The sequence below is a fragment of the Sorex araneus genome, chromosome 3, assembly GCF_027595985.1.
Source record: "Sorex araneus isolate mSorAra2 chromosome 3, mSorAra2.pri, whole genome shotgun sequence".
NCBI lineage: Eukaryota > Metazoa > Chordata > Mammalia > Eulipotyphla > Soricidae > Sorex > Sorex araneus.
In genome coordinates, this window is record NC_073304.1 from 62,931,653 (window position 1) to 62,944,319 (window position 12,667).

The 12,667-nt window shown below is 40.8% G+C and overlaps 1 protein-coding gene across 1 annotated transcript; it reads left to right on the forward strand.

Annotated features, from left to right (window-relative positions):
- The first annotated feature begins 2,074 nt into the window (after positions 1 to 2,074).
- CFL2 (cofilin 2) lies at positions 2,075 to 6,433 on the forward strand. Its single transcript, XM_055133097.1, has 4 exons — positions 2,075 to 2,232; positions 3,358 to 3,665; positions 3,786 to 3,862; positions 3,944 to 6,433. The coding sequence occupies exons 1-4, from the start codon at positions 2,230 to 2,232 to the stop codon at positions 4,054 to 4,056; spliced, it is 501 nt and encodes a 166-aa protein (XP_054989072.1). The 5' UTR covers positions 2,075 to 2,229; the 3' UTR covers positions 4,057 to 6,433.
- Positions 6,434 to 12,667: the final 6,234 nt, after the last annotated feature.

Consider the following 12,667-nt stretch of genomic DNA (forward strand, 5'->3'; position numbering starts at 1 on the left):
AGACCCCACCCCAGGTTCCCCAAGCGCTTCAGAGAACAACTCCTAAGTGCAAAGCCAGCAGTAGCCCTTTGAGCCCTGCTGAATGTGGCCCAGGTCAAAATACAAACAAACTAGGTCCGTGCTTTTGGGCAACATCTATATCCTCTACTTGAAATAAAAATGGGATACTAAGATTTTATTGTACAAATAAGGGATTAACTTTTTCTCTTAAAAAGTTAATCTTTTTAACTTTTTATCGCTGGAGCGATAGCATAGCAGGCCAACCCAGGTTTGATTCCCAGCATCCCATATGTTCCCCTGAGCACCGCCAGAAATAATTCCTGAGTGCAAAGCCAGGAGTAACCCCTGTGCATCGCCAGGTGTGACCCCCCCCCAAAAAAAAAACCTTTTTTCTCTTGAGTTTTCCATCCCTAAGATTACTTAATCCTGAGACTATATACACATCATTTTCTTAGAAACACTGAAAAGAACTAATTTTGCTTCTCTGTTTGGGATCTCAACCATAGATGGTTGGATTGATTTGGGTCAATTGCATGCAAGGCAAGTATCCCTCTGAACCCAGTCTTAAAACTGAAAAGGGTTTTGAGATTTTTGTTTTTATTTTGTTTTGTTTTGGTCAGCTGTACATGAAGCAAGTGTCTTAATCCCTATATATCTTTCCACCCTCTGAAGACAATTTAGAGTTTAACAGGGGGTACACCTGAGGTGAGATGTTCAGGACTTGAAATCCTCTATGGGTGGACGGAGCAATGCCAGACCTAACACCCAAACCTCCCAAATGCTATCCCATGTTTCTGTCCCTATAAGCGCACCTAAGGTTTAGTTTGCTTCAAAGTTTATCTGGACTTATTCTCTTGTTTCTGGCATTTGGGCAGTAACAATTCTACCCTTTTATTGTAAGTCTTCTTCACAAAACAGGTTTATTGACCAGAACTTTGAATTCATTTTACCAATCCCACAAATGAATAAGGTAAGAAGGAAATGATACATGTTTAGGGGAGAAAATCAGCCCATAGTTGTTCGACAGTTTTGAGTCTTCCTTTAATATAAATGGATAAGCACGTGGTGTTCATTTGTAACACTACACTGCAAAGTCATAAAGTGTTAAATAATTTTGTTTTTTGGGGGGCTACACCCAGCTGTACTGGGGGCGGGAGTATAAATAACCTCAGAGTGGTGCTGAATATCTAAGCAAGACTGTGCAAAAAGTGCTTCTACCCATTGAGCCTTTTTTCCAGCACAAAGCGTTGGCATGAAATCTTCCTCGAAGTATAAAGTGACAAAATTTTCGATGATAGACTGGATACGTGTGTACTAAGTGTTTTAAAAGGGGTTTAGTTAGAGAAGAGCCTTGGCTCAGTTGTACCAGCTTTGCTCGAAGAGGTTGCGCTTGCTACGAGCGAGGAATCTTTACTCTTGGGTCTACCTTCATGTCCAGCTGTCACGAAGTCGACCAGTCCAGCATACGACCCATTCATTTCCGATGATGCCGAGGACGTTAAGTGGATATGACAAGGACGTTACGCCGCATTCCCCCACCCCACCCCCGCTATGGTTATTATTTCAACCGGACTCTTTAAAAGCCAGGTGCTAAGACACTTGTCTGGATTCCGTTTTTTTGCTGAGTAATTCGACCAAACGGGGCGACCCTTTCGTGAGTGTACTCTCAGCTGGTTGAAGGCAGGCCATCGAAATCCATTTACCTCGCCTCTGACGGGGGTTTGACCCCCCCAAAAATAAGACCCCAGACGTCGGAATCCCGGCCCGGGGGAGGAAGGCGCGGGCGGAGGAGAGACCAGTCTTTGCCCTCCCTAGCGCCCAGCCCCGCGGGGACTTAGGTGAAAAACGTGCCCTCGGGGAACCGGCGCTGCTCCCGGGGCCGGCGGGGTGGGTGGGTGGGGGGGTGTTAAGAGGCGGCGCCCCGCGTCCGCACTCCCCCCTCACTCCCCACTGCCCGCCAGCCCCGGGCACCCGCGCGCGCGCCGGGGTCAGCTCGAGGACGCGGGCGGGGCCGGGAGGCGGAAGGGCCGGCCCGGGGCGTGGCCACGTGACCGCCCCGCGCGCCGTCCGCAGCCCCCGAGCCGCGCCGCCGCCGCCGCCGCCGCGCCTCCCGGGCTGCAGCTCCCGGCGTGCCCCGCACTCGCCGCCGCCTGCCCCGCCTTCGCCGCGTCCCAGGGCCACACCGCCCGAGCCCCCGCCGCCGCCGCCGCAGCCGGAGTCGCGGGCACGATGGTAAGACGGGTGCACGGGCCGGGGCGAGGGGGCGCCGAGCCCCCCGCGCGGCCCCGCAGAGAGGCTCCTGCGAGGGAAGCCGCCATTTTAGCCTGGTCTTGGCTCCTGAGGTGGGCGCCCCTGCGCTGCGGCTCCCGCTCCGGCCAGCCGCCTGGCCTGCCCTCCCGCCCGTCAGCCCGGGCCCTGCAGCCCGGTTGATCCCCAGGGCGGAGAGGGGTGCGCGGAGGGCCACGGGTGGGGCGCGGCGAGGGCTGAGGGGGATTCCCCCACCCGCGGGGGGCGCGGGAGGGTCTGCGGGGCCCCGCGCGCGCCGCCTTTGCCCTTCGCTCCCCCCTCATTGAACTTGACGCGCGCGCTCGGCCGGCCGGGGTGTGCCCTGGAGCCAGAGCTGCTGCTCCCCGAGGACGAGGTGGGCGGCCTGGAACGCCCCACTCTCCCCACTCCCAGCCCCCTGCCCGGGGAGAGGGGAGGAAACGTTTGGGAAACTCTTTGGAAAATGCTTTGGAAAACGCTTTGTCGCCGCCGCCACCGCCACCACCGCCGCCGCCAGCTTTTCCCACTAGACCCGTTAGTTGGAGCGCGTCTGCCTTTGGGCTCACTTGGCAGTTCCGTCGTAGCCGTGGGCGGCTTGGAGTTCACACTCGGAGTCTCTTTCCTTATGAGGAAGCTGGCACTGGCGAGGATGACTTGAAAGGGAAAAAAAAATGTACTAGTATTCACTTGAAATCCAAAAGTGTGGGTTTTTTTTTTTTTAAGGCCTGCCGAGTTGACACAATACAAAAGGTATTTTTGCTCCTGCCCCTGAAGCTCTGACATCACCCAGTGAAATAGGAAACATTTCAGGGATGGGACGGCTTGTATTTGTCCTTTTCATGCCACCTTCCGATGTGTTGGCACCTCCAAACTTCTGTAAAGAGGATGAATGGGGCGTGATGAGTTCGTTAGGATCCGTAGGCTCCCCAGTAATGCGGACGCTTGAAAACGGGCAGATCTGCTTGGAGTCTGTGCAGAGTAAGATGAAGTTCTTGGTATTCAGACTGAAAAGTGGATCCTTTCTGGGCAAAAAAGTAAGTTTGGTTACAACCAAAAATACCGGTTCTGATGTGTGCTGTTCTTTATTTTCAGGCTTCTGGAGTTACAGTGAATGATGAAGTCATCAAAGTTTTTAATGATATGAAAGTAAGGAAATCTTCTACACAAGAGGAGATCAAAAAAAGAAAGAAAGCAGTTCTCTTCTGTTTAAGCGATGACAAAAGACAAATAATTGTAGAGGAAGCAAAGCAGATCTTGGTGGGTGACATTGGTGATACTGTAGAGGACCCCTACACATCTTTTGTGAAGTTGCTACCTCTGAATGATTGCCGATATGCTTTGTACGATGCCACATACGAAACAAAAGAGTCTAAGAAAGAAGACCTAGTATTTATATTCTGGTGTGTAAAAACAAAAGAAAAACGTACTTTTAAAATGCAAGGATTGTTATTAACATAGTCAGTTTTGCCTTTGTTTTTCTTTCTAGTGGGATTCAACAACTTTTTTTTTCCCCCCTTTAGGGCTCCTGAAAGTGCACCTTTAAAAAGCAAGATGATTTATGCTAGCTCTAAAGACGCCATTAAAAAGAAATTTACAGGTACAAACTAAGTACTTTGTGCATAGGAATTGCGCACTCTTAATTAAAATAAGATAATGGAACACTGCTTTTTCTTTATAGGTATTAAACACGAGTGGCAAGTAAATGGCTTGGATGATATAAAGGACCGTTCAACACTTGGCGAGAAATTGGGAGGCAACGTAGTCGTTTCACTTGAAGGAAAACCATTATAATGTGCCACCTGGATCTTAAGGAGCTTCCATTTCTTCAGCTCTGTCAATTGGAATAGTACTAGGTGTTTGTTTTGTTTTGTTTTGTTTTTGCCCCCCATCTTCCCACTGGGTCTTTTCAGCACAATGAATGAAGGAAATATCATTCATGTAAGCAGCCTATCAGTGATTGCCATTAGACTGTTTAATACTGTTACTTTTATGTAGAATCCAAGGAATGCCTTCCTGTCATATTTTAGCCAAAACAACTGGTTGTATGCCTCCCTTGCAGCAAGCACTACAATGAATGTGATTGTCAATGTGAATAGCTTAGATTACTGCAACGGATAAGCTAATTGAATGCCTTGAAAGTATTATCCACTGGTCAGATGGTAAATTTTATTCAGTATTATTTATAGTTGCACTTGATTGCAGTTCTGTGAGGCTCAAGCATTCTTACACCTCACCTGCCTTGGCAAGCCTATTTTTTGTGACATGGCAGCACGGATGTAACACTATGCATTGAAAGCACTTTTTTGTAATGAGTTTAACTCCCTCCACCCTCAAAAAAGGAATGCCAATTAAGTTGTGTTAACTGTGTTATCAACTTATTGTAGTACCTCAGTGTTCATTCCTTTGACCTGCATATCTTAAAAGAAATAGCTGTTATTAATGTCTTTTTGTTTCCCATTGAATGTCCACTACTGAATAAGTATAGGAGTTTTATGTTTACCATGTAAGTCTTGCAACACCCAAGATACTTTGAATATCAGTCTTGATGGCAATTTCTGTATAAAAAGAGCCTTAAATGGAACATTGTTTTTGAGATCAAACCCCACTCACAAAAGTGGCCACGTTGCAATAAAAATTGTGGCATATTACAGAATGTTGACTTGTTTTCCTTGGACATTTTGCTAAACGATAATACAAAGTAACTTTTAAGGTAAACAACTACTACACTGCTGGACACTTAAGAATTTTTTTTTTTATATAACATTGATTCATGATATTTTCTAGTTTGCTAGTTTATTTGGTTTTAAAATATTCTATCCTAAAGCCAGCTAATATAAATATTAGAAGGAGATATTTTCTACTTATTTATTTCCTGTATTAATAGAGCAGAAGTTTTAGGGGTGTTTTTTTTTTTTGGTTTATATGTGTGTGTTTTCAGTTTGACTTACTCTTCAATGTCTGACTTATTTGCTGGATAAATTAGTTATTTCTTAATTTACATTTCTAAATAGTTGAGTAGTAGAAACAAGAAGCTTTATTGCCTGTTCGGTCAGTGAAAATAATTTGAAAAATGCCCTTCAGAAGTTTAATGCTTCTCATGTTTCACTTCAGTTAGTATTTGCAGTATAATTTGCAAATTAGAAAAAAAAAATGACTGCTGTAGGAGTCTTAAACATTAATAGTGGTATTTGGCTGTTTTCCAGTCTGCTTTCCTTATAGAGAATTTGATCTGCTTGCTCTGAGGAGTTTGCTGTTAGCCAGAGCTATTTATGGCAAACACATGCTTTTGTATCTTGTCATAGTTATCCACAAATGGCAAAACTGGACTTGATTCTACTGGTATGCAAAACAGGCATGCTAGTAAGCGGTTAATTGTGGCTTAGAACTTAACTTAACCTCATATCTAAAAGAATGCTCTTACCAAAAACCGGACATGAAAACTCCTTTAAAAAAAAATGTGGAAGAGATTTGAGATTTTTCCATATTTTCAAAAGATTTTTTTTTTCAGGAAAAAAATAAAAAGTTAAATGTCTAAGCGTTAAATATGAATGGCTTGGCATATTTTGCACCGCATAATTTTATTTCAGGCTTCCAGCTGTCCCTGTGAGTTGTCTTGGACATTTTGATGACTTTTGGGTAAGGCAGAATTGATAGGTAAAGCATGAAAATACTGGCATATACTAAACCATATGTGTAACTGGTATTTTTACCATGAAATATTTTTATTTATTCTAAAAGACAGGGACTCTTAAGTTACAAAGGGTTTTTTTTTGGTATTTTTTTGGATTTTTAGCAATTTTCTTACATGCCTCTTTGTTGCTATAATTCGGAGATTAAATGTTGCTTCAAACTGTGGTACTTTTGTTTGTTAAATTGACAAAACTGCTAATAGTTCATCCTTGAGTTATCTTTGTGCATAAAGCCAAAAACTGATAAAATTAGTGGTTCACATTATTTGAAACAAATTTAGCATTTGAAATGACCGTTTTGTTTTACAATCATTCACAGTGAAACAGTGTTCCAGTTAGCTTTAAAAGGTATACGGTGCTAATTAGTGAAATATTGAGGACAGTATTTGAAAAAAATATTGAGAAATGATATTGAGAAGTAATATTTTACTGCTAGCTTGCAAAATTATAAGTGTTTAAAAATAAAATATATGAAAGTATGTAAAGCTGTTAAGATGTCTTTTCTTATAGAACATTAAAAAATTTAAAGCTAATTGCAGATTAGAGAGGCACCATTATCTTTCACCTGGCTTTTAGGATTTTTGTTCATACACTTTCTCATTAGAGATAGCAATAATTTTTGAAAACTGAGTGTTGTACCAATTAATTTTAACATTTTCAAACAAATGGGAAGAGTTGGCATTTGTCCAAAACTGGCTGTCAGCTGTTGTTTTCCATCATGGTCTAAAATAATGTGGCCAGCATTGTGTATTTAGTGTGCCTCTTTAGTAGATTGGATAAAAGCCTCTTACTATGTTTGAGTTTCTGTGATAAAGACCCTTTGTAGCAGCTAATTTATAGAATCTAGCAAATAAGTTTTGGGAGAAGATTCTTAAAATGCTTCCAGTTGAGGAACAGTCTCAGCAATTGTAAATCACAGAAGGGATCGGAAAGTTTTATATTGGGTTTACTACTATGAAAAAATTATCTGACTCTGTTCTTAATAGTTCTTTAGCTTTCAAATTTAATATAGTGGGAATTAGGGTTTTAGTACTGTGGATAGGGCATTTGACTTGCACATGGCCAACCCGGGTTTGATCACCTGTACCCTATCCTATCCCCCAAGTATTGCCAGGGGTAACTCCTGAGCATCGCCGGATGTGACCCAAAAACTTAAAAAAAAAAAAAGTAGTGGAGGTTAAAACATGCAGAATTTTCATTTTTCCAAGAATACTAATGCTGCCAGTGCAGATAGACTTTTAACAAATACTACTTTTCAGACAGCATGGATTTAAAAATGTTCTGTCTCACTTCAGTAAAGGAATCTGAGGCTTGCTCCAGACCATCCACATAGTAACTTTCTTTTATTGTGGAATTGGAAATCATTCCTCAACTTCAATTTCCTGTCATAAAGCAGGTCAGTTAATTTCTCAGCCTCAGTTTTTTAATTCACAAGTTGAGTGTGATCACCATGTTACATGTGCTTGCTGAGGTTCAAGTACAAAAATTTTTTTTGATAAAAATTTAATTTGTTTAAATTATCCTCAATTAGTGTAATTAGATAAAGAACCAGTTAAAAATTAAGATTGTGATTCTTTGAACCTTTGTCTTTTTCTAACAAGTCAGTAATTTTAGCTTAAGGACTCAGTTGATACATAGTATTTATTTTTTAGAATGAAGTATATTTTTTATACTTAGGGTTTTTATCTAATTTTCTTTTTTTTGTGTGTATGTCATTATTTTCACCAAAATGGTTTTGAAGTAAACAAGAAATGGAGAATTATTTGGCATAAACAATTGGCATAAACTTTTCCTAGTCATTAAAAGTCTATGACTAGTTATACTAAAATTCATAGTCCTTCATTGTCCAGGCACTTGAAATCTATCTGATCTCCATAGGTCCTCTGGCAGCTAACCATATTTCTCTGCTACACAAGAGGAAACTGAAGTTTGGAGAGGTTAAGGGACATCATCACAGATATTGAGTAGCAAAGCTGATTCCAGTCCAGTATACTTTTCACTCTGTATTATAACACGTGGTGAGTTATTAATTTTCTTTTTGAAAAGATGGAATAATACGATTTTTTCAGTAGGTCATAACTGCTAAATAGTTATATTGTGGGTTCTTTTCCTGTTTTGGTGCTGGGGATCAAACTCAGGTCTTCAAGACTACAAGGCTTTTAAAGTAGTGTCTGGAGAAGATTTGAGGGGTTCTGGGAAGGAACTCAGTGGTGATTGATGCACATGCTTCATGTGTTTGGGACCCTGGGCTTTATTCCCACCCCAAATCCAAGGGGAAAAAAAATTAATATATACCTATATATACATACACATATTTGTGGAGTCAGTGAGATAGTATAGTGGACAGGGAGTTTGCCTTTGTAATGAGGCTGACCCAGCACTGGGCTCAATCCCCAGCACTCCGTAGGGTTCCCTGATTCCCACCAGGAGTGATTCCTGAGAGCAGAGCCAGGAGTAAGCTCTGAGCACAGCTTACTATGGCCCAAAACAGAAACAGAAAACAAAAAGGATTTGTAAAACACTTGGAATTTTTGTTTTTTCTAAGAAAGCGCATGCTCAAAGATCACAAATATTTTTGTGCTTTAAAGCTTATCTTAGTTATTTGAGTATTTTAAGTTTCTGGTATTGTGGAAACTATTAGGATTCCAGAATCACTTTCCAAATTGGCAGTTTTCCTAAAAGTTACATATTTTCCTCCGCTACCCTCCTTTCTAAGCAGAGATAGTACTGTATGTTATTTTTTTTTAATTTTTAAAATTTTATTGAATCACCGTGAGTACTGTATGTTATCGTGGTTAATGATTAAAACTAGGATTTCAGTGTCAGTCTTAGTATTTGATCAATCATTTAACTACTAGAGTTTTAATTTATCTCTGAAGGGAGGGTGGGTAATAATTATCGTCTTCTCAAAAGCATTGTGAGGGTCAGTGAAAATACCTGAAAAGGTTCCTGGTGCACAGTAAGCACTCCGTAGGATAACCCTAAAATGTATAATCCAAACCTGGGATAGTGAAAGAGAGAGCTATAAATAATTATGACTGGACAAGTTTTAGCTGTGACAATCCCAAGCAAACCAGGAGTGTGGTTACTACTGAGCATAGACTGATATCAGGATATAATTAAATAAAGTAAACTGTATTAAATCATTAATTTATTAATATCATTAATTTTGGTTATGTGCTAGCATCATAGTTTGAGTGTCCTAAAGTGTAGTATTGCTCTTAAATAATTGACCTCAGTGGAGTCAGATTAAACTTTGTCTTTTAGAAGGCTTTCTTTTGACTTCATATTACAAGCTCTCATCTGCATTTTACTATTATTAGTAGGATTTTTATTTAGTAGCTTTTCTTAATTGTTACTTTCCCTCTTATGGACTTTTGGAAAAGCAAGTTTGTTAGAACTGTATATAGAAAGTAAATCAATTCAGAGGAAGGGCTTGAGAACACAATGCCTAACTACATTGAAACAAAGCATGGCTGAATACTGTGTTCTTATAAAATTGCTGAGTTACACACACAAAGGAGACATTACTCTATCCCAGTGAATTATCTAAAATACCAACATTTAGAGGTCATATTTGCCTTAATAAGATTACTCCTGGCAGTGTGGGGGCATTAAGGAAATTGAACCTGAGTTGACTGCATGCAAGGCAAGTGCTCTACCCACTGTACTATTGCTTCACCCCCTAATTTTATATGTTGGCTTGTTTTGGTTTGGTTTGGTTTGGATTTTTTGCTTCTTGGGTCCACCTGATGATGCTCAAGGGTTACTCCTGGCTCTGCACTCAGGAATTACCTCTGGTGGTGTCCAGGGGACCATATAGGATGCTGGGGATCGAACCTGGGTCAGCCACATGCAAGGCAAATGCTCTACCCACTGTATTGTTGCTTCAGCCCTTAATTTTACATGTTGCTAATGTGGAATTAAATTTTTTTTCCTTTTGGTAATTAATCATGAATGAGTGAATTACAAAATTTCTGGGCTTGTAGCCCAAAGCCCTCTAATGTTCTTGTTCTTGTGGTCTATTTCCCCCCCACATACACATACACTTTTTTTTCAGTTGCAAACCAAATCACCAGATCAAAAGAAAGGCTGTTCCCAAACTAGCATAATTAGAAACAGTTTGGGGTTTTTTTTTGGTTTTTTTTTGGGGGGGGGGGTTCATTTTTTAGGGCTTATTCCTGGCAAGGCTCAGGAGACCATAAGGGATGCTAGGAATTGAACACAGTTCAGCCATATGCAAGGCAAGTGTCTGATCCATTGTACTAGCCCCTAAAACAGTTTTATAAAAGGTAACACCAAGATATTTTGTCTTACAAATCATAAAACATTACTGTATCATAAAAGAAGTAATGTTGTGAAAGTCATAGATTTATTTGTGAAATAAGTGAAAGGGTTTTTCGGTGGAGTTTGGGGACATAACTCAATTTCGAGCACTTGGCTCACATTTGTGAGATCCTGGGTTTGATTTCTAGTACCAGAATTAAAAAGAGAAAAAATGAATTTTATGTAAATGTTAAGTTAGTTTTTAATTCTTGTTACATATAAAATAGCTGTGGATCAAAGCTTGATACTCTTCTTGTTGACAACTGTCAACAAGAAATGAATTCTAAATGAATATTTAGAAATTTTTTAATTTCAAAGTATTATTATGAGTGAGAAGAATATAATAACTATTTTAATTTGAAAATATTTTTAGATTTATACTTTATCTGGGAGTTTTTGGATTTAACTTTTTGTTTTGTTTTATTTGGGGGGCCACACCCATCTGTGCTCAGGGCTTAATCCTGATTCTGCTCAGGGATCACTCTGGCAAGGCTCAGGGGACCTTAATACGGTGCTGGGGATTGAACCCTGTATGTATGGCTGGTTGAACCATGTATGTATTGCATGTATGTCTGCATACAAGACTAGTACCTTGTCCACTGTACTAATGCTTTAGCCCTAGATTTAAATTTTTTAATTTAAAGAGAAATAGCTTTACAATCTTAATTTTAGCTTTGGGGCCACAGCCAAAGAGGTACTCAGAAGTCATTCCCCCTATGCTACTTGGGTTGGGAGGGCGGGTTCTCCTGAATAAAAAGCATGCACTCTGGGGCTGGAGTGATAGCACAACAGATAAGGCACTTGCCTTGTACACAGCCAACCCATCCACCAAGCACCTCCAGGAATAATTTCTGAATGCAGAGCCAGGAACAGCCCCTGAGTATTGCCAAGTGTGGTCCTCAAAAGACAAGCAAACCAAAAAAAAAAAAAAAAAAACCATATGCGGGGCAGAAGCAATAATACAGCAGGGAGGGTGTTTGCCTTTCACAAGGCCAATGTGGGTTTGATCCCCATCACCCCATATGGTCCCCTGAGCACTGCCAATAGTAACTCCTGAGTGCAGAGCCAGAGGTAACTCGTGAGCATCACCAGGTATAACTCAAAAAGAATAACTGAATTTATTAAAAAAAAAAAAACTACGTGTATTCCTTTAAGCCATTGCCATGTTTATCAATTATAATCTTGCTTTGTTTTGGATCCATAACCAGTGTGCTCAGAGTTTACTCCTGGCTCTATGCTCAGAGATCACTCCTAGCAGTTCTCAAGGAACTGTATGGGGAACCAGGGATTGAACTAGGGTCAGCCATGTGCAAGGCAAGCTCCCTATCCACTTTGTACTATTGCTCTGGCGAAATTATAATCTTTAATACCATTGCATAATGGGTAATGACTGTACACTGAAATAATTAGAGTTATATTTGTCAGATCAGAGAGATAGAACAGGGGTTCAAGCACTTGCCTTTAGCAAAGGTTAAGGCCCATCCTGGTTTGATGCCCACCACCACACGTTGTCCCCTCAGCACTGCCACTATTGATCTCTGAGCACAAAGCCAGGAATAAGCCCAGAGCACTGTGATGTGGCCCAGCCCCCATTCCCAATGAAAAAGAATCATTTGTTATATAATTAATTTACTATCACTTTTTTCTTATATGGTTTTTTGGGTCTTTGCTAAAGAAAGGTGGTTTATAATTACTGTATAGCAGTTCTCAAGTGGGACTAGTATGGTAGTTGAGTGGACTAGAGCATGTGCCTTGAAAGCAGGAGCCCCATGTTCAATCACAGCATCGCGTGGTCTCCTGACAGGAGCAACCCTGGAGCTTTGTGCCTGGAGTAACCCGTGAGCACCACCAGGTACGGCCCAGAAACAGATAAAATGAATTATCAAGTGATTGTATTAGATAGATATCTTGTGTTCTGGTTATAGAAAATTTTTGGATTTAGTTCAAGTGCTATGCAGTGTTATTGCCACTTGGAGAAGGGAGGTTGTATTCTTTTTGCTACTTGATTCAGATTTTTGGCAATTTAATAAATTAATAGCATCTGAGAAGTTAGCCTTAGGTGAAATGAAAATCTAGTGATACTTCATTAGAAAGCCTTTCAAAAATGCACTGAGCTGGGACTGGAGAGAGGACAGGGAACAGTCCAGATAAATCCCCGGCATCCCACATGGTCCTCTGAACACTGTCAGGAATTATCTCTGATCGCAGAGCCAGGAGTAAACCCTGAGCTCTGCTGGGTATGGTTCCAAACCAAGAAAAGTAAAAAAAAAATGTACTAAGCTAATAGGATTGATATTCTGGATAACTCTTTAGAACAATTGTTTTTAGAACAATTGTATTTTGGGGGGAAAAAAATGGGTTCAGTGTGAAACCTCTGGAAAATGCAT

What these genes read in the sequence shown, in the direction of transcription:
- CFL2 (XM_055133097.1), top strand. An exon ending in GACCTAGTATTTATATTCTG is followed by an intron (nt 3,666 to 3,785) that starts GTGTGTAAAAAC and finishes TCCCCCCTTTAG; the next exon opens with GGCTCCTGAAAGTGCACCTT. An exon ending in CATTAAAAAGAAATTTACAG is followed by an intron (nt 3,863 to 3,943) that starts GTACAAACTAAG and finishes TTTTCTTTATAG; the next exon opens with GTATTAAACACGAGTGGCAA.